Consider the following 21506-nt stretch of genomic DNA (forward strand, 5'->3'; position numbering starts at 1 on the left):
TAGATAAGTCTTTAAAGCAAAATCATCGTAGTGTGCAATTTTAATAATTTTTTCATTTTCATCATGCACTTCTGTGCTTAATTTTGCAAAAAAGAGACTGCGAGCATCTTGTATACGCATACCAAACTGAAGAGGATGTTCGTTCTTTTGTGGTATTAGTGAAATAAGATCTTGAATTAGACAGTCAATTCCACGTTGATCAGAAAAAGTTAAATTTAAAGCTCTTTTTAAAGCATTCCATGAATTAATTTCGGACCTAGTACCAATTAAATCAGCGGCCCTGCCACGTAATTTACCTAAGATGGTATCAAACAATATAACATTTATTGGATCTGCTGGGTTTTCAGCATTTTGAAAATTACGTAACAAATTTTCAAGAACTGATAAATCTTTGCAAAGTCCTAGTATTACCACAGTATATAAATAGTCTAACCAGTAGGATCACTTCTTTGATCTGTCGCAAAAGCCGGCTTTTTTTGCGGCCAGTCGTAAATCACTTTACTTTACGAATACGAGGGTCGCTCAGGCAAACTTACAAAGTTTTCGCTGGGAAGTATTATACGGGGGTATTACAAAAAGAAATCTACAAGCGAATCAGCATTTATTTTATTTTTTTAATTTTTTTATTTATTGTATAATAATACACTTTTACGAACTTTATAACATATCATTCTCGTATATTTATTTACAAAATAAAATTAATATTATAAACATTGGTTTTATACAGAAAACATCCCTTTCAGTCATCAAGTTCTTTAAGAAATCCAAATCGGACGACATTCGATTGTATGAAGTGGAATTCTTAAAATTAATTTTCCCTGTCTGATTGTGATCGAGCTAATAAATTATTCTGTATTTACAAATTTTTCAGTATTTTTAATTTTGGATTTTCTTTATTACATGATTGGTATCTAATTTCCCTGTTCGCATATTTTAAGGTATAAAAAATTCTTACTCTAGTATATAAAGCTACCAAATACTTATAATTAAATTCGCGGCATGGATGTGCCAACACTACTTTAGAAAATATTGTTATTAGGTTATATCCCGTATTTTCTTTTGCGCACATTGAATTAAAATTTAAAACAAAAAGGTCTTCCAGTGAACACACATATTCTACAAAACGCTGCAGCACAAATATCGTTAGCAAACGAAACTTCACCCGTCTTTATCCCGCAACGTTCAACTAGTCACTGCTAATATTAGATTCTAGCTTGGCTAGTCGACTTTAGGCGGGACGCGAGGTGAGGTAAATTTTACGATTTTCGGAGAGTGATCCTACTGGTTAGACTATTGAAACATTATTGTACTGTGGTATTACCGTCAAAAGGTGGTATGTTGTCTGCTTGATATCTAAGTAAACTAATGTCTCTATTCATTTTGTTAGATTCACTTACTTCTTGAATGTTTGAAAGTGTTTACTTAAAATAGTTAAATATTCAGATTGTTCTTGTTCAATACGAGTGGAAGATAAAACGTTTCTACTTGTTAAACTTAGTTGTGATAATTCAGAAGCAATATCTTCAATGTCAGACATAAACTATAAAGATTAATTAAATTCGAGCTGTATCATAGGGAGAAAAAAAGAAAATGGAAAAAAGGAAGTCACTTACAATAAGATTTCGGCTATGATGAGCTTTATCACTCGAATGGATGCTGGATACTTAGTCTTCTATATGTAGTTGCTTACTGCCATCCTAAAGGAACCTTATTGGAGGAATCCCAGGCACTTAACTTCTAATCCTAAAGGAACCTTGTTGGAGGAATCCCAGGTACTTAATTCTACAGTTCCCGGAGTTGAGTCAAAGTTGGACTTTCTCCACTCACTCGTTCACTCTCCAAAACGTGTTTTTAAGGTTTTAGGTTCCGATTGACAAACCGTTAAAACCGACCGGATTTCGCGATTTTGTCGAACCCGTTCAATCAGGATCCTACTGACTGCGCCAGTTAAATTTGAAAACCAAAAATAATGGTTTTTAAAAAATACAAATTTATTTCGGACGAGTTACAAAGTGAACTTAATAATATGGAATTGAACCCGAGCATTACATTTCTAGTTATTTTATATAAAATTAGTTGCTGACTACACATTACATAGTTGCTGACCATACATTACATAGTTTAAGTATTTCTAATAAAAGGGTTAGGTATGTAACATATAACTAGCGGAAACATTGAAACGTTGGAATGCAGATTGTGATTGTGACATTTGCACTTATGATGTTGTGGTTGAACTATGCATCGGAGTGTGACCGGATACTGGGTTATAAAATATGCCAAATATTTCTTAAGTACCTAGGGTCAAAAAGGACGTCACGAGTTGTCGGCTAGTGTAGACCAGTCTGGGAGTTTCTGATTGTCGGCACCAGTGTTTGGAATGTTACAAAAAGGAAGATTCTAGAGGGGGGTTCAAAACGTTTCGCTTTTTGGACACCTGAAAAAATAGCTTTCAAGGTTTTGTTTAACTTAAGTCATTAATAGTTTTGCAATCTGGAAGTCAAAACGAACTGATTCACTCCATTTGCTGATATTAAAAGCCAGAAAAGTAAAATCCAATTAAGTGTGTTGGTTATATTTGCATTCCATAAAGTAAAGTGGTTGGTGGTTAGTCATTTTGCTATTATTTTTTATAAAAGCAGTTTTAGGGTTAGTATCAGTTTCCGCAAGTGATTGATGTGCATTTAGTGAATTTTGTAAGCTGCAGAAACATTACAAGTAAAGTGAGACAATTTTCGAAAAACGTTTAAACTCTTGTGTTCGTAAAAGGTTTCTCGATTCTATTATATTGTGTTCAAAAGGGGTTTGGCTAATTTCCTGTCATGCTTAACACTGATGACGTTTTTATTCTTTATTTAATTTTTAAATTTTATTTTATTTTTCGAGGTAAATCAAACAGAGATTTCATTTCGAGACAAAAATGAACGGTTCAAACTCATTAATGTTCTTGAAATTTTATTAATGTTTTTTTTTTGTGTTGATTATTTAATCATTATTCATTTCTTATTATATTTTATTAAAATATCTATTTAACCCACAGAAGATGTTTCCTTGATTTATAAGTATTCACACTTTAAACTCAATTATTTTTTTTATGTGAAAAAGATAAAATTTGTACTTTTATTTGTTATATTGTCGCAGATTCCAACATTTACATACCTATCGTACTATACACCGAATAATCGCGTATGTCAGCAAGTCTAGTAGGAATCTGGGTCAATCGACGAGTATTTATTCAGCAAGGCTGGCCATCGAAAATCACTGGTCTCCAGGTCGGTCGGCGAGCAGCAGTCTCTAACTTGAAGTGGTGGGACGGCTCGTTACCCTCTTAGGATCCCAGGCTGATAAGAGAAGGGTTCTCTCGCAACTTGAAGTGACCGTTAGAACCCTTAACCCTGTCAGTTGTTCACTTGGTCTTTTGGTCACATCGTACAAGAACACCTTTGCGTGCCCCTTTACGGTGTAGCTGAAGGACTAAAACCCCCACTCGTCTCTCCCGAACTCACATGCGCTCTACGACAGTTACGGCCGTGTTGACCCTTTTATTCTGGGGGTAAGAATAACCCCTCTTAAGTGTATAGTTTACATTGTTTTATAATAAACGAGGCTTGCCTGTGACCTAGGTTGTTTCTCTACCATCCCTCACTACGCACCCCTAAACGTGACAATATGCTAAGCTTTCTTCTGCCACCTGACTTATCAAGTAGAATATGCTCCCTTTCAACCCAACATCTAAAGAAACTTGCAGATATGATCACTTCAACAGAAGAAAATTAAGCTTATTGCACTGGTGCTACGAACCCCAAATAAAAGTGACACGAATCAGGAAATGGAATGGGGTGGAAAGTAAGGAAATATTAAAAGAAATATTTGTTTTCTTTGATCTGAAAAGACAGAGCGGAATGGTCGCAGTCGTCACAACAAGCCTCTCTCCAAGATTCTGTCTTCATTAGATGTATAAGTATGAATATTGAATTTTAATCTTGTGTATTGATTTTACGCATAGTTAATATTAATTTTATTGGAAGTTAGTTACGTTTTTAATGGGTTAGAAAACCGAATATTTTTATTAGTAAGTTATGAGTTGTTTAGGTTAGGGAATTTATTTAATAAATTTAATGGTAATGTTAACTGTGTGTTAGTCGTGACAATGTGATCCAAACAGTGTTACAATATTTTAGCATTTATTACTTCTTGCGACAAAGGCCACAATACAATAACTACGACTTCGAAGCCGTCGGAAAGAGTGTCAAAGAAACACATTTCCTCTGTCTGCATCTTTTATTACCTTTAAGAAACCAAACTGGATATTCTCATAAAAGTTAGATCGCAATATTCAAAATTTTAAACTTGAGATAATTTACATCATCAACATATTTCCCATGAAAAATACATACAACATTGAAGCTCGATAGATAATAGGATTTAATGACGTTTTGAAATAAAACGTTTTATTTTTTATTGCGATTTTTATGGTAGTAAATTCATGTATTCAAAGTAGTCTAAAAATCAGTTGTCTACTTTAAACAACTTAATTTTTGATTCTGTATGGATTTGTTTGTTTTTTGTGTTATTTATAAAAGCTACACATGACTTTTCATAGAAAATTTAACATAGAATCCAAATATCTAATTCGTTTTTTTCTGTAGTAAATCGTTTTTAAGTTATAACGAAGTCACTAAATTTTTGTTAATTATATTTCTTAAATACGCGTGACCTTCTCTGCTGGGTGCTTGACCGCGGCCGTCGTGGCGTTGATGTTGTCGGGGTCGTCCGGAGCCGTTCGAAATGGTTCGGTGGGCGCTGGGGGAAACGGGAAACGCGCAAAAGGTCTAATGGTCAAGAGGTACAAAAGAAATCGGGTCTAAACCGAACGAGTTCGAGCGTTTTCGGAGCGTGTCGTAAGACTTCGTAAGCGAGACTCCCATTTCGGTCGGGCGTTTGGTCTAATTGTCAAGAGGTTATTTCTTTCTCTAGTTGACAAAATTTTGATAAGCTGATCAGCTGGTGGAGTGGTGTGTAAACCTATGGTGTAAACACTGCAAACAGTGAATTGACGAATGTGTATATACCTATACTTAAAACAAATTCAAAGCTGATCAGAATGAACTACAACAGCATAATACAGCACTTTGCAATGTACTAAAATAACTTTAGGTAGTAAAATGCTTCTATCATCTAGCTAGAGGGAGGTGCATAAAAAAAGTAATAATTTAGGTAAGAAAGAGAAATCTTTGAATACAATCATAGCAACCAACGGAGTTCCCTTTTCTTAGAATCAGCAATGACATCCAAGAAATATGAAGACCATTCTAAAATGAAGTGAAGGCGGTCGAAGTACCCTGGGTCATTACATATAGGTAAATAAGTGTTAAACAACATTTTCAAAGTACTTCACATACCTCTCAGTAGCGTATTTGGTAGCTGTTCAGTGCTTGCTGGGCTACTTGGAAATTAAAACTTTATTGCAAAATAACCCTGTAAGGTGATTAAAGCAGTTTTGAGACCCATAAATACTTATGCAATTGAACTATCCTACACTCCTACACATGATGTTTAATTATTTTTTTAAATTAATACTATGTTCTATTTTCTATAAGATGTTTATTATATTTATAAGACATTTCTGAAATACTCAGTACAAACAAAATGATGTTTTGTTATGTAAACATTTATTTCATTATAAATTTATTTTAAATATTAGTTTTATTTTATATAGTTTTTTATTTTAATTATTTTAGTTATATGAAACAATAGAATATTATTTGTTATAAATGTTTTTCAGATACCTACAGTATGACATGAATATAGTTTAGACAATTAGAGTAATAGCCATCAAGATAATATATAGTGTGAGAAACAAAATTAATAATATTTTTGACACCCTAACCGACAAAAATTATCTTCTTATTAATACCTATTAAACCTTTCTTAATGAAAGTTCGACATTTTTTTCTTTGTCATCTTGATAAAGTGAAAAACTGATGCTTTTTTGTTATATACCTGTAACCTGTAAGTTTCAACAGTTCCATTCACCATAAAGACGCGATTTTTGATGCTTACTTTAATAATAAAGAAAGTAAAATCTAAAGTGTTAATTTAATTCAGTATCTTTTTATGCCTAACTGTAATTCTGTTTTTTAGTCAGTAAGTTGTATTAAATTATTTCGCATTGATTTGTTTGCAGGAAAAATGTTTTGTATGCATTATGAGCAAATAGACTCACAGCAAAAAAATCATACTTTTTACTTTTAAAACTGACAAAACTATTGCTAAAGCTGATTGAATAAAACACTCAGCTTTAATATCACTTTAATTAAATTTATTGACAATGGTACATATCTAAATTAAATAAGGAATTGTAGGAATTCTCTTTATATCTCAGTGGTGGATTATAAAAAAGTTTTGGTGAAAAACTAAATATGAAAACTGCGAACCTCTGTACCTCTATAAGTCCGCTATTTTGTTATAGATAAGTTGGTTCCAAATATCATTTTTAAGTATCGTATCATAGGTACGCTGTTGGTCCGTCAGGATTTCAAATTTATTCATACAAAAACAGTAAAAAAGAAGCATTGCAGATCAACGATCCGCACAAGTACAAGTACCTTATGGAAAAAATGTTTTACACCTACCGTGATACTTACTGTTTCTTTGACAGTTTAGAGAATGGAAAAATAGGCTATTGCAGCTAGCTGAACGGATATGAAATAACGAACCTTGAGATATGAAATGGTGGTAGTTCAACTAAACCAATTTCAACTAATCTTGACTGAAAAGATGATTGTCATCTGTACTGATAGTTGGAATCAAAACATTAAATTTTGGCTTGTCGCTCTGACGTTTCTTAAAGTTCCAAAATACATATTTCTATGAAACTTTGGTATAATTTGAATTAGTCGTAGAAAAAATGGACTGCAAATTTTGGGTGGATTGTCCATATTTTAAGTATGTATTCATCATTCTCTTGTATGTTGCACAATATACTATTGAACGGATAAACAGGTCATTGTGGCTGATACGGTTGTTCGACAACCGCTTATACAGTGCAGGTAAAAAGTTTAAATTTTCGCATTTTTGTTTGTGTTTTACGACGAAAGGGCTCAAGTTAGAGATCTAAAAAAAATACAGAAAACTAGTCCGTGATAGGTACTACAACTTTCATTAATACGATTTTTCAATCAAATCAACCGTACAAGCGCAAAAAAATCAAAACCGTTTTCCCATGTTAATCTCCTATGTCCAGGGAGCTCTTGGACACCCTGGTATATCAGTTTGTCGAAGTGGTATGATGTAATTTGAACTTTGATAGTTGGAAACATTACAACTTTATAAGAAAGTCTCTCTCCTTATCATTGATTGATGCTTATGCATAAATTTTAAATTGTTTTTTTTAAGTTTATCCTAAAAATATTGCTATAGGTGGTCGGTCTTGTTGAAAATGGTGTCGGCACACCGCGCAGCGTGGGACTAAATCATTCACAAGAATCTCCGCACAACTGGAACAAAGCGTATGGCCACACTCGAGCACATATTGAATCTGGTTAACATAGCACACTTTGCATTCAATCAAATCAGGCATGTGGTCTTCATTAAATTGAGTGGCAGGGAGCGGTGGTATCCATCGATCGGCTGCAGAAAAAAAAAACAATTTACCTTCTTGAACATGAAATAATGATACAATATGATAAAAATCCATAAAAATATAGAAAAATTCATACCTTCTTCGTGTGCCAGTTCATCAAAAAATTGGTCGATATGTGGGAACTCATATTGACGTTGGAGACGGCGTGGAGCAGGAGAGGGTGGGTCAGCAGTAGGTGAATGAGGCACATTTGGCAACGGAAGCGGAGGAGACCTTGAGGGTGGTTGGTCATTTTGGGGTTGCGGAGGAGGTGAAGGTGTGTCATGTATTATAAGAGGCGAATTTAGTTGAGGTAGAGGTGAATGGGATATGGATTGCTGGTTATCGTCATTGAGGTCTGTCGGTTGAGGAGATGATGATGGATTAGATACATCGTAGAGGGAAGTAGGAAAATTCACTTCGGATAGTGGCGAAGAAGACCTTCGTGGTGAACTGAGAGGCGACTGATTATTAAAAGTAGAAACTGGAAGGAAGGCGACGTTTTGACTAGGAGAAGAAGAAAGATGTTCGCAGACCATAGTTGAAGGGCGTGTTGGAGGGAAAAAAGCAAGCGGACGGGGAGCGTTGTATCTTGAAGGTGTAATTTCAGAAGGATTGTTTTGCAGTGAGTCAGGTGGAGCTCTGGAAATCGAGATTGAAGGGCGTCTACGAGGAAGGAAAGTAAGAGGTGGCGGGTCAACAGTACGAGTATGGGGTGGGGGTGGTGAATCGAATGGAGGGGTGGAAATTGTGGCTGAAGGCCGTCTGCGAGGAAGGAAAGTAAGAGGTGGCGGGTCAACAGTACGAGTATGGGGTGGGGGTGGTGAGTCGAATGGAGGGGTGGAAATTGTGGCTGAAGGCCGTCTGCGAGGAAGAAAAGTAAGAGGTGGTGGGTCAACAGTAGAAGTAGGAGCTGGGGGTGGTGTATCGGGTGGAAGGTTTTGAAATACATTTAATGGAAATGGTTCAGCAGGTTCATCATCAGGCTCAAAATGTTCGGCTAAAACTGGGTTCAATTCGGGCTGTTCCTCGATAGCGTCATTTCTATTAAATCTATGCAATTGGTCGTCCAAATTTTCAAGGAAATGCACTGCTTGTCTGTAATGAACAAATGTTTGTATGATGCTTTTGAAAAAAAATCAATCTTTATTGTATAAACAGTATAGTCAAATAACTTTTGAATTGCCCTAATGATCGAAAATCATTTTTCAACACTATTTTCTAAAAAGAGTGATATATATAATTTATATAAAGTTGAATATTTTTTGACTTGACCTGTGCTTGTGACATTTGGCGTGGCAACCAGTTTATTTGACAACTTGCCTTAAAAAGTCTAAAGTTGTAAACCGGCCTTCCGTCAGTTTATTCCATGCTTGCTTCAAGCGAGCATCGAAAAGTACGGTGGACTTTGCAACTCGGAAAACTTTTCCATGCTGCTCCAACTGCCTAAACTCCACCTCCGCAGTATTTTGAAGGTTAATGATGGTTTCTAAAAGAAAGTGATGCGTTATTTTTTAACTTCTAACTTCTAGGCCGTAGGTTTTAAGTATATTACCTAGCAAATCCCAAATTCCTGGATGCCTTACAAGTTTACTGTTTAACCTGCGATGATACGCCTCCATAATATTATTTGTTCGGTGTTGCTGTTGAAATACACTAAAATGCACCGGTGTGACTCTATTTATCCAATGTCTTCTAACGTAGGCATGTAGATTTGCGAATATTTCGTACAAGTCGTTGTCCTTCAAATCAAAATCAAATTAATTAAGCGGTAAGTAATAGTATTAACTTGATAAGTAAACCTGCAGGGAATTGAATGCCTCTAGTACTCTGTCGGGAGGGAGAAGAGCCAAAGCATAGTACTTTCGTAAATGTGCCCGACCGTTAGGGTTTGACTGAATTTGCCTCATTACTCCTACATCTTTTGCTTTTCGCATTACGGCCTTGAAAAAAAATTAGTCTTTGAGAAAGTATACGGAAAAACTTCCATAGAGTTCACTGTTATATAGGGAGTCCAATAAAAACATGATCAGAAGGCTACTATGATATTATGGTATACAGGGTGTTTACAGAATACATTTATGTTAACTTTACCTTTCATCGCTGAAAGATTTCCTTTTTAATATCAGGTTCTTATTCGAGACTTTAGTAGTACTCTTGCAATAACTTTCATAAAAATCAGCGTTACAAAAAATAGAATTTATTCAAGATTTTTCAATTCAATTACCTTTTGGATATCATAATACCTTTTCGGTCATGTGATGGACACACTGGGCACTCTATATATCCAGAATTCATTTCGTATCTACTTAATTATTAACGGTCATACCTGACAATAGTGAAAAAAGCATCCTTTAAGTAAAGCTTCGGGAAAGGTGTGCTTTAAAGACTCGATGAGGGCAACTTCATAATCAGTAACTATTGTTCCCTTCACAAAGTTTGGAAAAGACCGCAAAATATGTAAGAAAACAGCATCGTACAATGCCCTGCTTCGCCTTTCCATAAAGACATGGACCAAAGGAAAACCCTATTTTAAGTAAATAGTTGTTATACAAACATTACAAGCCAATTAAGTACCTACTAAATAACATTTTTTTAAATAAATAAAATTGGAAACCAACGCTGATTTTGTAGATAAGCTTTTAGACAGTCTTTAATACAATTTTTTACGCACAAATTTCTTTATAATGCTTTTTTACACCTATGTTTCCATAGAGAAAAACAAAGAGTTTACGTCTTAGAGCTTTAGATGTTAGAAACCTTGCTGATTTCCTAACTTCAATTCGAAGGACCACTCAGAGAAGGAGCTCTGAGACGCTACGTGTTAGCAAAAATTTAATGATTCGTGAAAAAACGTGAATAAACAAAAATAAAAATTGCAAGTTAAAACAAAACTAAAATACTTATATTAATGTGAAACGTGAGTGACAATCGTGACATAACATATTCAAAAACTACAGTGGTTCGTCTCGATTTGCATACGTTTTGTAAAAATTCACGTGGTTTGAGTCATCACTTTTAACGTGCATTTAGCGATTCGCGATGTGGCCACTGTGCGTCCGAACAATTTTTACAACCCGTTTTTTAGAATAAGACAAGAACAACCACAAAAGCTTTTGTATAGAAAATTGTGAAATTTGTGCGTAAATCGTGGTGCGTACCGCGAAGGGAAAGAAAAGCGACACCCTTCACCAAAAAAAAGGCTAAGCTTTGGACACGGGCGCAATCTTTTTTCCGCCCTTAAGCCGTAATGACGCAATAATTCAATAAACAAGTACATCGTACATCGTGACAAATAAAGAAGCAAATGTCACAAACATATATACAAATGATCTATTTGTCTGTTACATTGCTGCGTCTACACGGCGTTGTTTAATTGTTGTTATATCTAAATAAGTTTATTATAACAAAAAAATACGTAAACTTAACCCAATACGTTAACAAGTATGATTACTTTAGCAGAACAGCTATGATAAAACCAAATAGGCAAACAAATTCATTTCCAATTTAAATTTTAACGTGTTTCTTATACATAAGTTCTATTAATTATGATTTCGTTACAGGAGAGATTAGAATGTTATTAGGAAAATAATGAGGAGAACAAACAAACTGATTAAATTACATTGCAACCAAAACATGAAACCAACCAAAACCATTACAAATATGAATAATAGGTACTTACTCTTTAAAAGATATTATTCTGGAGATATTTAACTACTCATCAGAGAAGCGAAGCCTCATGGATTTAATTGACCTTCAAGAAATTTTTTATGTAAAAAAATGTTTTAAAGTACAACAATCGATGTTGTTTTTTTAATTATTTATTGTTTTTAAATTTATCGTAATAGCAATAGTATTAGACAAAAATTGTTAGTTAATTCTTCAAAATCTTCCTCCGACTGATCATTGTTATAATGAACTCCCAGCAGTAAGAAAAACATAACTTCTAGAAATCCTCTAATTCTATTATGGCAGATTAGTGCAATAGATTTAAGCTCCATAAATAAAGAAATATTTTTTTTTTAGAAATCTCAACATGAAAACCTCTTCTTCTTCAAGACAGAGCTTTACCAATTATTATAGAACAACTTCCTTTTTTCCATGATCACATCCTTCTAATTTTAATTATTATCACAATCCTTGTAGGACAAATATTAATTTCAATATTATTACTACAAGTAAAGTATTTTACTACATGAGAAAAAAGTTCTTCTTAAAAAAGTGCTGTTGAATTTAAACATTTTTGCAAGTGTGTTTTAATTTTTGCTTTTTAAATTACTGTTAAATTTTATAACGACCAGTAATCATTATTATTATGGTGAATACCCTTCATTAAAAAAACTTACATGGTCCATGCAAGTTCCAAATACTGTTAACAGTTGGTTGAAACCTGGTCTTCTCGGTACCACCTTGAAAGTCCCATCTACAAATGTGTGCTGGGAATCTGTGAAGTTTGTGATGAAGTCGATGCTTCCAAATATGAGAGCATGGCTGCCATCTGCTTCCACAGATCCAGAATAAAACTGACCACTATTGCAGGTACTAAATCTAGGCCAATCACCGGAAGACAACAAGTTTCCTAAATCTGTTAGTGACCTGGGAATGTTCGGAGTAGATGATTGTCGCCACCTCAACATTGATCTCCGAACAGAAATTAAAGGGACTTGAACTGCAGCAGCAACGTCTCTGGGTTGAAAAAAGAATGCAAAATAATATAATAGCAAATTGTTATAATACATATAACAATTGGAAGTATAAAAGGAGCATTTAATAGAAACTGAAAACAAAAATGGCTTCTACAATTTTTTTTTTGTATACTATATTTAAAAGAATATAATTGCTGTAGAATCGAACATTTAAGGGTGTTGGTTTTACCTCATAGCCATTCTCTCATAAATATTTTTGAGAGTTCCTCTTTCAGAAGCACAAGCCCTACTTAGTTCCTCCTTGAAATTTGCTGCAATGACTGCATTGTCCCTTCTGGCATGATCGTGGTGTGGATTCAGAACGTGAAACTGTGCAATATTCACGAGCATTTTTCCGGAAGCCCTGCACTCTGTCGTTCGGTATGAAGAGCAAACGAAGTAACTGAAACGTAATAATACTCGTAGAGGATGACAATTCGCAGTGATTGGATTATTAAATACTACATTACCTTTTAACATATGGCCATTGGCTGCATTTATAAGAAATATTTGAAAAGAGTAAAGCAAAAAATTATAGCAAATAAAAATAAAAAAATAGGTATCTAGAGCGTTCCATGTAAGAACGTACTTTTATGTTATAATTAAAAAACACAAGACTCTAAATAAACAAACTGGGTCACTGAATTTTACGGAAAAATCTAAAAGAAAACGTTTGAGCTTCTAGAAATGTGTAAAGATACCGAAGATACGGAAGGGCCTAAAATTTGGTGTTTTTCAAATTCATTCTGTATCTTAAGAACCAACAGTACTATGAAGGTTTTGCTTGACCCATGTTCAATTTCATGAAAGAGTACCCACACTGTTTTGAATAAACCGCCATCCTCTGTATCTTTAAAATAATAGGAGAACCACCGAAAAGTGAAAGGGTTGGTAATTATAAGGATTTGAAGAAGACCCTTTTCAAAATTATTATTGGTCGTAGAAAATTAAGTTTTATTTACTTACTTTAAAGTTTTCATGAAATACGAGCAAAAATTCAGTACATCTGCGAAATACCCGATAATCAAAAATATGATATCCTTTTTAAATGGGACGGCCTGTATATAATTAATATTCTGTCGCGCATTATTACGATTTGGTTGTCCTTGTAACGGCTTTTTTGAATAAGAGGAACCCAGGTTTCCGTTGGGAACCAGAGTTGGCGCGAGCTGGGTAACAAAAAGGACGCCCGTTTTGAAATTGTAAGAATTTATTTACACAAGGAATACATTGAACATTTGAACTTTCTCAAAGTCAGTCGTCAAGAGGTTGGTCAGTAGGCCAGTCTGAAGGCAAAAGTTCTCGAATTGAGATTCGGGGTAAGACTTAGAATTCATGATAAAACAGGACGTAGTTTGTCAGTTTTTCAGTTTTTGTTGCTGCGTTCTGCCATTTTATTGTAAAGTTTAAACAACCGCTTTGCCGCGCTTTGAATAAATTTTATAGCCCGTTTTTACGCGCAGTTGTCTGGAGCTTGCGTACCAGACACCGAGTGATACCGGTGTTGCCGGTTGAAACGTGAAACGCATAACCTAGTATGCTTTTACATGTGTTTTTGTCAGGTACGCGTCTTTAAACGTTTGAATTTTCACAGTGGCAACCGTGGTTAGTCTTTCGAGAGATTTTTATAGAAATTCAAGGTTGTCTGGCTATTTTATGCTGCGCAACTTAAATGCGAGAATAACTGATTTCGTTTATGTATAAGGTAATATACAACAATTTTAAGGGCCGGTACTTTCACATCAGAATAACTTTTTTATTGTATGGAAACTGTGAAATCAGACCCTACTATTCGAAAATATACTTATTAAACAATACTTATTAATACCCTAGCGTAGTTAGAACATCTTTCTTTTCTCAATAGTGTAGGTAAAGAAGTTACCTAGATAGCTGAAACTAGAACCCTATTTCAAAGTACTTACCAAATTCCATTAAAAATTCTGCGGAGTTTGTAGAAGTACCCGTCATGGCTAAAAGTTTTTCGTATGCGTACGTCTACGCGGTTTGGTTCCATATTGTTTAGAAGTGAAAGACTTTCTATACATATGTAAAAAAAGATTTAGGGACATCAAATTAACTCAATACCTTTCAAAAGTACTAAAAATGATACTTACAAATAAACCGTTGTTAATTCGTACAGTTTTTCAAAAACACCAAATAACTAAATTTTACAAAAAACACTTAACAAAAAACTAAATTTTTCACTACACTAGTTCACTACCTAAAAATCCGTCGAAAAAGAGCTAACACCGTATATCCCAAATCACAAGAGTCCAAGACACAAATGTGTCGCCAAATAGGTGGTTTTAGTAATTAATTAACGTAAATGATCATAAAGTTTCCCGTCGGTATAAGTAAAAGACTTTTTCCCTTTAGCGGCGCGGGGCTGGGGTCCGCAAGTATTTTACGACTTGTTTTTATTTACATGTGTTTTAAATTGAATCAAATCATTTATTTGACACAAACACACACCGCGCTTTCGTATACTGTTGAATAAGATCGATAAAATGAAAATAAATATTGGAGATAATTGAAACATTATATAACTCACCTATTTTTATTATATTAACAAGAGATAAAATTATTATAATTACAATTTAACAATAATTACAATACAAAAAATACAAAACATTCGTGCTGTAATTCTAACATATATTATGATGCCACTCGTGATCTATTTTTTCGAAATACAAGCGGTCAAAGTAATTTGTTTAAAATGTCTTTTGTAAATAACTCACAAACCACTTGGAGTTTTTTGTTAAAATAAGATATTCGGGGGTTTTGAGTGTTTGGGGGAAATTTGATTATCAACTCAATTTTAAGCCAGCGCATTGAGGTCGCCACCTGTAGCATACCTATATTTTTTTAAAGCGACCTAACTTTTTGCCGGTATATCCAAGTGATCACTTGAACTCGAATATCTGTTTTACAATATTTTCTAACCAAAAAATAGTATATTAAGTATCAAGAACAGTAAGTAAGCTTTACTGATCGATGCCCATGGATCTAATTCGTAATCTAATCTAATCTAATTTGTCTGAGATAGCGAGGAGTACTTTCCGCAGCGGATACGGTAAGAACAATTAACAATACATGTATAGTTAACCTACAATTTTAAAGTTTTTATGTGTAGAGTGAAAATACCCATTTCCCATTTGTATCTGAAACAATAGAAAAGTGTTTGAAAAATATACATTTAAATCAAAGAACAATAACTGTATATTTGATTTCTCAATTACGAAATACAGTTTTAATCATCTTTGCAAACAGAGTCTTTCATTTAAAGTACCACTCTCCGCACTTGTTAGGTAGATAACTATTACATCACTCTAAGTAACATTCGGATTCGCTTATCTACAGATGTAAATAAAAGAACATCATCGTCACATCTACGGGGCGCGGTGCAAGCAGTTTAATAGAAATGTAATTATATTTACCTACGACCTCAATGTAAATAGCTAATTACGCATAGTTTTCCGTTACGTAATGGGCCTCTTTACGTACAGTTGTTGTTAGCTATTAGATATAGATATATATATTATAAAGCTGTAAAAAAAGCGCACGGCTGTAAAAAAAGCGCACAGTTTTAAGATCGGCCAAATACTAACTGTTCTAATGCTGGAGAAAATTGATTTCGGTTCCAATTATTGGTTTATCAAAGTAAATTAGATGGAGATCATCGCATTGTTTATACGGTTTTAAGTATAAATTCCGATCCGTCTAGAATATCATCAACAATAGCAAACACATCAAGTAGCTACTGAAAGTATTACTTTTAATACTAATAATAATTCAACTGAGGTGTATAATAGCAATAATGTAACACTTGCCTTAAGTCTCAACAAGCAATAAAACAGATGCCATTTGTTCTTAAAACTGTAATATCACCATAAATCATTATTTTAAGAACAACACTAACAATTAGATAACATGTTTTTGTAAATTTTTTTATTACATTATTATTTTTTCTCTAAAAGTATAATTTCTGCGATTAGTACAAATATGATATTAATATGTGAATATAGGTATATTCTTCTATTAAATTTTTTTTTCTAAATTATATGAGTTGCAAAATCCAGGACTTTACACTTGGTCGTAGGTAAAGTATAGTACGTCACACGAGCTCTAAGACATTTCACGCACTCATATATGGAATTACACACTGCGTGTAAAATGCTTCTTACAGCACTAGTTACGTAATATACTATTTTCCACGCCTGTTTATTAATGTGCTTATTATTCAGGATATAGTTGGATTTTTACCTTTTGAGAATGACGTCATCTTTTTACATTTTTGTTTATCGCATATAAAACATATGAAATAATAGTATATTATTCAACGAGCTTTTTATGATAGCCATTAATCCCTAAGGGGGATGTTTACGTCACGAGCCGCAGGCGAGGGACGCAAATCTCCCGTGGGATTAATGGCCATAAAAAACGAGGATAATACTATACTTTGTCCACGACCACTGTCCATGACCACTAATGCCAAGTGCAGGCAAATTAGAAGTTAATACTCTTTTATGTAGATACTGTTTCTTTCTCATGCTAGTTGATTTAACATAATAAAATAAATTTTCTTGTTGATACAAATATTTTTTATTAACAACAGTGGAACAGCAAAGTCACTAAATCATATTCGTTATGTAATTTTGACCTAATAAATATGATTTAGTGTACTAACCTAAATTAAGTTATACTAATATACAGGGTAATTCAAATTCGACCCTCACCATTGGGATCTCGGAAACTATAAGAGATACGAGAAAGTTTAAATTGGGGCAAAGTTGCGCAATGTAAAGCTCAACCAAATGCAGTTTTAAAAATTTCGATTTTCCGAGTACTTCCGAAGATATCCGAAAAAAACTGAAAATTTGATTTTTTGTTTTTATTTATTGCTAATCTTATTTGAAGAGATATTCCACTACTAAAAGCACCTTTTCATTGCCACTTTTTCTCAGCTATTCGATGATGGATTCAAATTTGCCACACGACGTTTCGTTTTTTGGCAGCCATCATCAACTTTCTTTTTTCTTATGGGCGCCATATTGGATTTTTAGTCCACCAAATAGTACGTTTTATTCTGATTTTAGTGATGTATAATAACTTATGATTTGCTTCATAAATAACAAAATAATTCAATAAAAACTATTTTTACGTTAGTTATTGGCTTTGAGTTAATGGGCCGTTTTATAAAATGTCATTATTTGACAGTACTTGTCATAGAGCTTTTTGTGGACCTAGTTGTTCTTTTCGTGAATAAAAAATGGTTTAAGTCACTTGCTGTATAAATAACTATTAAATCACTCTCAATGACATTCGCCTATTTACAGATGTAAACAAACAAACATCAATGTTACATCTACGGGGCGCGGTGCAAATTTAATAGAACTGTAATTTTAGTTTTTTTTTAATATAAAAGGTCGAAATTTAATAAAATACTGTATAAGACACGTGACTTAAACCGGTTTATTCACTCGAATAAATATGAATGAATAAAAAATGGTTTGTCACTTACTGTATAAATAACTATAAACTTGCACTTAACATTATAAAAAATTGAAATTTGGCAAAAAATGAAGTTCCTAAAATGATGATCTTTCTCTTGGATACATAAATAAGCCTTTTAAGTTAGAAATAATGCTAACAAATCTCTTTTTCTGATTAACCTAAATAGTTCAGCAATGCTTGTATAATAATAACATTTTCTGCGGGGATTTCTTTTCTAGATACATTTTTAACTATGATTGACGCTCTAATGATCGTCCGAATTATCGTGTTTGACAAGTACTGTCAAATAATGACATTTTTTAAAACGGCCCATTAACTCAAAGCCAATAACTAAAGTAAAAACAGTTTTTATTGAATTATGTTGTTATTTATGAAGCAAATCATAAGTTATTATACATCACTAAAATCAGAATAAAACGTACTATTTGGTGGGCTAAAAATCCAATATGGCGCCAATAAGAAAAAAGAAAGTTGATGATGACTGACAGAAAACGAAACGTCGTGTGGCAAATTTGAATCCATCATCGAATAGCTAGGAAAAAGTGTCAATGAAAAGATGCTTTTAGTTTTGGGATATCTCTTCAAATAAGTTTAGAAATAAATAAAAACAAAAAATCAAATTTTCAGTTTTTTTCGGATATCTTCGGAAGTACTCGGAAAATTCAAATTTTTAAAACAGAATTTGGTTGAGCTTTAACTTGCGCAACTTTGCCCCAATTTAAACTTTCTCGTATCTCTTATGATTTCTGAGATCCCAATGGTGAGGGTCGAATTTGAATTACCCTGTATAATTAACAATTTCTAACTAGTACCTACATTAAGGACATACTAAAAAAGGTTTGTCGGGATACATTTTAATTTATAAACAGAAAATTACTTAGAATTATTGATTGTTACATTAACATTGGAGCAATTATTGAAGTTTATAGTAGGTATCGGGTTAATATCGAAATTATGTGTAGAAACAGTAGAAATATTTTGAATATTTTCAACTAACTTTTGGGTGCCTTGTATAGAGTTTTTCCTTATTAGTCATTGATCGTCTATGTAGGATTTGGCCACAGTCGAGCTTTTCCATCCGCCATGTCTCTTCAGGGCAGTTATATCCCCCCCTGCGTCAACAAGCATTGTAGCAGAGGAACGGCGAAACGAATGTCCAGAATACTTTTCTGGATTAGGTAATTGTAAAAAGGATGCGATATTCCTACCCATGGCCGTAAATTTGTTTTTTCCAATTTTCTGTGCAGCACACTTTCCGTTTTGATACGACAGAAATAAACTATCTAACTTGGTAACTCTTCCGCGTAAATCAATATATTTTTTGCAAATTTCATAAAATTTGCCGGTTATTATAAATTTTCTCGATACGCCTGTTTTCGTTTGTGGTATGGTAACCAGCAAAATTAAACCAAGATCGTTTACATCTGCAAGTTTCATAGAATAAAGTTCATGTCCTCTGCAAGCACCCATTATGCCCATTATAAGGGCAACCTAAATCAAGACACTTCAGGATAAATAATAATGAGATGGGTTTTATATTTTTTTTTACCTTTATTGCAAGATACTTTCTGTCTTCAGCATTATGTAAAAATCTATTGACTTCTTCTGGAGTAAAAATAGCAGGTTTTCGCTTGAAATTCGTGATTTTTCCTTTTCAGTAAGGCTCGTAGTTTAGCATAAGTTTCAATATTTATGGAGTGGTTGATATCTAGCGTACTCCTTAGCATAGAATAGGTGGTCCACAATGTAGATGGTTTGTATTTCGTGGACAGTTCATTGAAATAAACCAATTAAACCCTCTCAGAAAATGAATTAATCTGCTTAGTACTTCTCCAATCCATGAAACTTTTGTAAGTTGACAAGTACAATGATTTCGATTTTTCTGGTAGCAAATTTGTACTTGTCGTTTTGGCAGCCTGTATAATTTCTGGTGGAGTGCAACCTGGTTCCGTATCACTATCCGAACTCATTTTTAACAAGAATTACTGCGAAAAAAGCAAATATTTCTTATAAAATTACTAAATTAAAATTGAAATCCGCCATAACAACTGAAATGTCAAACTCGATACGATTAGGATCGCGTTTAAAATGGCCATCGGTGTACAAGTCGTGACAGAATTTGGGAAAAAATGGATCACGTGAACAATTTATTTACATAACTATATGGTCGCATGTGACAAAGGCCACGATGCGCACACCAGCCCTATTTCTGAACGCACCCCCAGCGTTGCCTCCTACGACCACAAGGGCACTGACGTTGTCAATGTCAACTTAAAAAACCACAGAACTAAGGACGGTCATACACCAAAAATATTTCAAATATAAATTATGGAATTTACCTAATGATTTGGCAAACTCCTGTACTGTGTTATTGCGGTGTATTTGTTAAGAAAATGGTATTCTGAATTAGCAGTAATTTGCAAAGACATAAGTGGATGTCTACATGCAAGAAATACCGCATATCCCATGTTTTATGCTTGGTGTATAACCACCTTTAGGTCGAGAGGGAATAATGATCATTATTCCTCTTCATTAATCACTCTGACGCTATATGACCTTCATTTAGCTTCTGTCAACACGCTGAATACTAGTACATTATTGGTTGGTCGTGGACAAACAATTTTAGCAAAAAAGGCACGTTGTTAATTTTGTCGTCCTGACAAATTAAAAACGTTGACATTTACTGTCACTTTGATTTAAACGAATATCAAAGGTATAAAAATGCTGCGCTGCAATGAGAAGGCCCAAATGCTAATTCTAAATGTGCTGCTTTTTTTCGAGTACGAAAAGAAACAGTTTCCAGATGTCAACTGAACCTCTCTAAAACTAATTTTTCAAAGCATTTGTAGGTTAAAATTTGTGATCTAATTCCAGACATGCGTGTTTTTTCACCTACTTGACGTCATTCTCAAAAGGTAACATTTTGACTATACTCTAGTTTCAAGACTGACAGCTCGTATTACTGATATTTGTCATTGATTGTTGTTGGATGCATGGTGGATACACTCAAAATTAAGTGTTATTGCTATAGCACAATTTACTTTAAATCCCGCAGGAATTAAAATTATTTTTTTTCCTCAGTGATTAAAAGTGTCCCTTTTATCCCTAAAATAAGGGATTAGAAATGGACTTTTAATTAGTAAAGTGCATAAAAAATATTTACGAAAAACTAAAACTAAATTGCACTTTGGACACTTTATGACTCAGAACATGTGGTAGCATTTTTTCCGCACATTGTAGGTACACCCTGTATAACTTTACACTCCAAATATTTTTATTGATGTGTTGTAATGCGCATACCTATAATCAATGAATATACAAACTAAAAATTTACTTGTTTGAATGGAATATGTATGTTTGGATTGATATTCAGTAATCCCGACTTTTTGCTAAATCAGACCAACTCAGTGCATTTAATTGTCCTGATTATAGACGCACTGTATGATATTTCAGCTATGTAAAATTATACTTAATTCAAAGCTTTCGTGGTACGTACGATTTTCATAAAATGAGTTGTATATTTCTATGTTTTTGGCGTTTGAACATGTCCCATAGAAACCCCTATAAATATGAATATTTTGTTTCCTAAAATAAACCAAATAATTTCCCCTCGGAACTGGCAGCGCACTCTGTCGACACATCGCAAGACTATTTACACCAGATTGCGATTATGCCGTGTGACGAAT

The 21506-nt window shown here is 33.7% G+C and overlaps 1 protein-coding gene and 1 long non-coding RNA gene across 3 annotated transcripts; one reads left to right on the forward strand and one right to left on the reverse strand.

The window, feature by feature from the left end:
- Positions 1-8910: 8910 nt before the first annotated feature.
- On the reverse strand, positions 8911-10217 carry LOC145735366 (uncharacterized). The gene is made up of 4 exons (XM_081989241.1): positions 9951-10217; positions 9424-9564; positions 9177-9363; positions 8911-9110 (listed from the first exon to the last, which is right to left on the reverse strand). The coding sequence occupies exons 1-4, from the start codon at positions 10122-10124 to the stop codon at positions 8929-8931; spliced, it is 684 nt and encodes a 227-aa protein (XP_081845367.1). The 5' UTR covers positions 10125-10217; the 3' UTR covers positions 8911-8928.
- On the forward strand, positions 8955-12274 carry LOC145735367 (uncharacterized). Of its 2 annotated transcripts, none has more exons than XR_014179654.1 (3): positions 8955-9096; positions 9154-9392; positions 12161-12274. It is a non-coding gene; the product is annotated as an uncharacterized LOC145735367 (long non-coding RNA). The 2 variants fall into 2 exon arrangements; XR_014179655.1 differs by lacking the exon at positions 12161-12274 and adding an exon at positions 9448-9839.
- Positions 12275-21506: the final 9232 nt, after the last annotated feature.

The sequence above is a fragment of the Ips typographus genome, linkage group LG11 (genome assembly GCF_016097725.1).
Source record: "Ips typographus isolate SLU linkage group LG11, UJ_Ityp_2.0, whole genome shotgun sequence".
Classification (NCBI taxonomy): domain Eukaryota; kingdom Metazoa; phylum Arthropoda; class Insecta; order Coleoptera; family Curculionidae; genus Ips; species Ips typographus.

Coding starts and splice junctions, on each gene's coding strand:
- LOC145735366 (XM_081989241.1), bottom strand. CDS start 10,124: ATGGAAAGGCGAAGCAGGGCATTGTACGATGCTGTTTTCTTACATATT. Junction 9,565..9,950: donor GCTTTTTTCACTATTGTCAG/GTATGACCGTTA, acceptor TTTTTTTTCAAG/GCCGTAATGCGAAAAGCAAA. Junction 9,111..9,176: donor AGGAATTTGGGATTTGCTAG/GTAATATACTTA, acceptor ACTTTCTTTTAG/AAACCATCATTAACCTTCAA.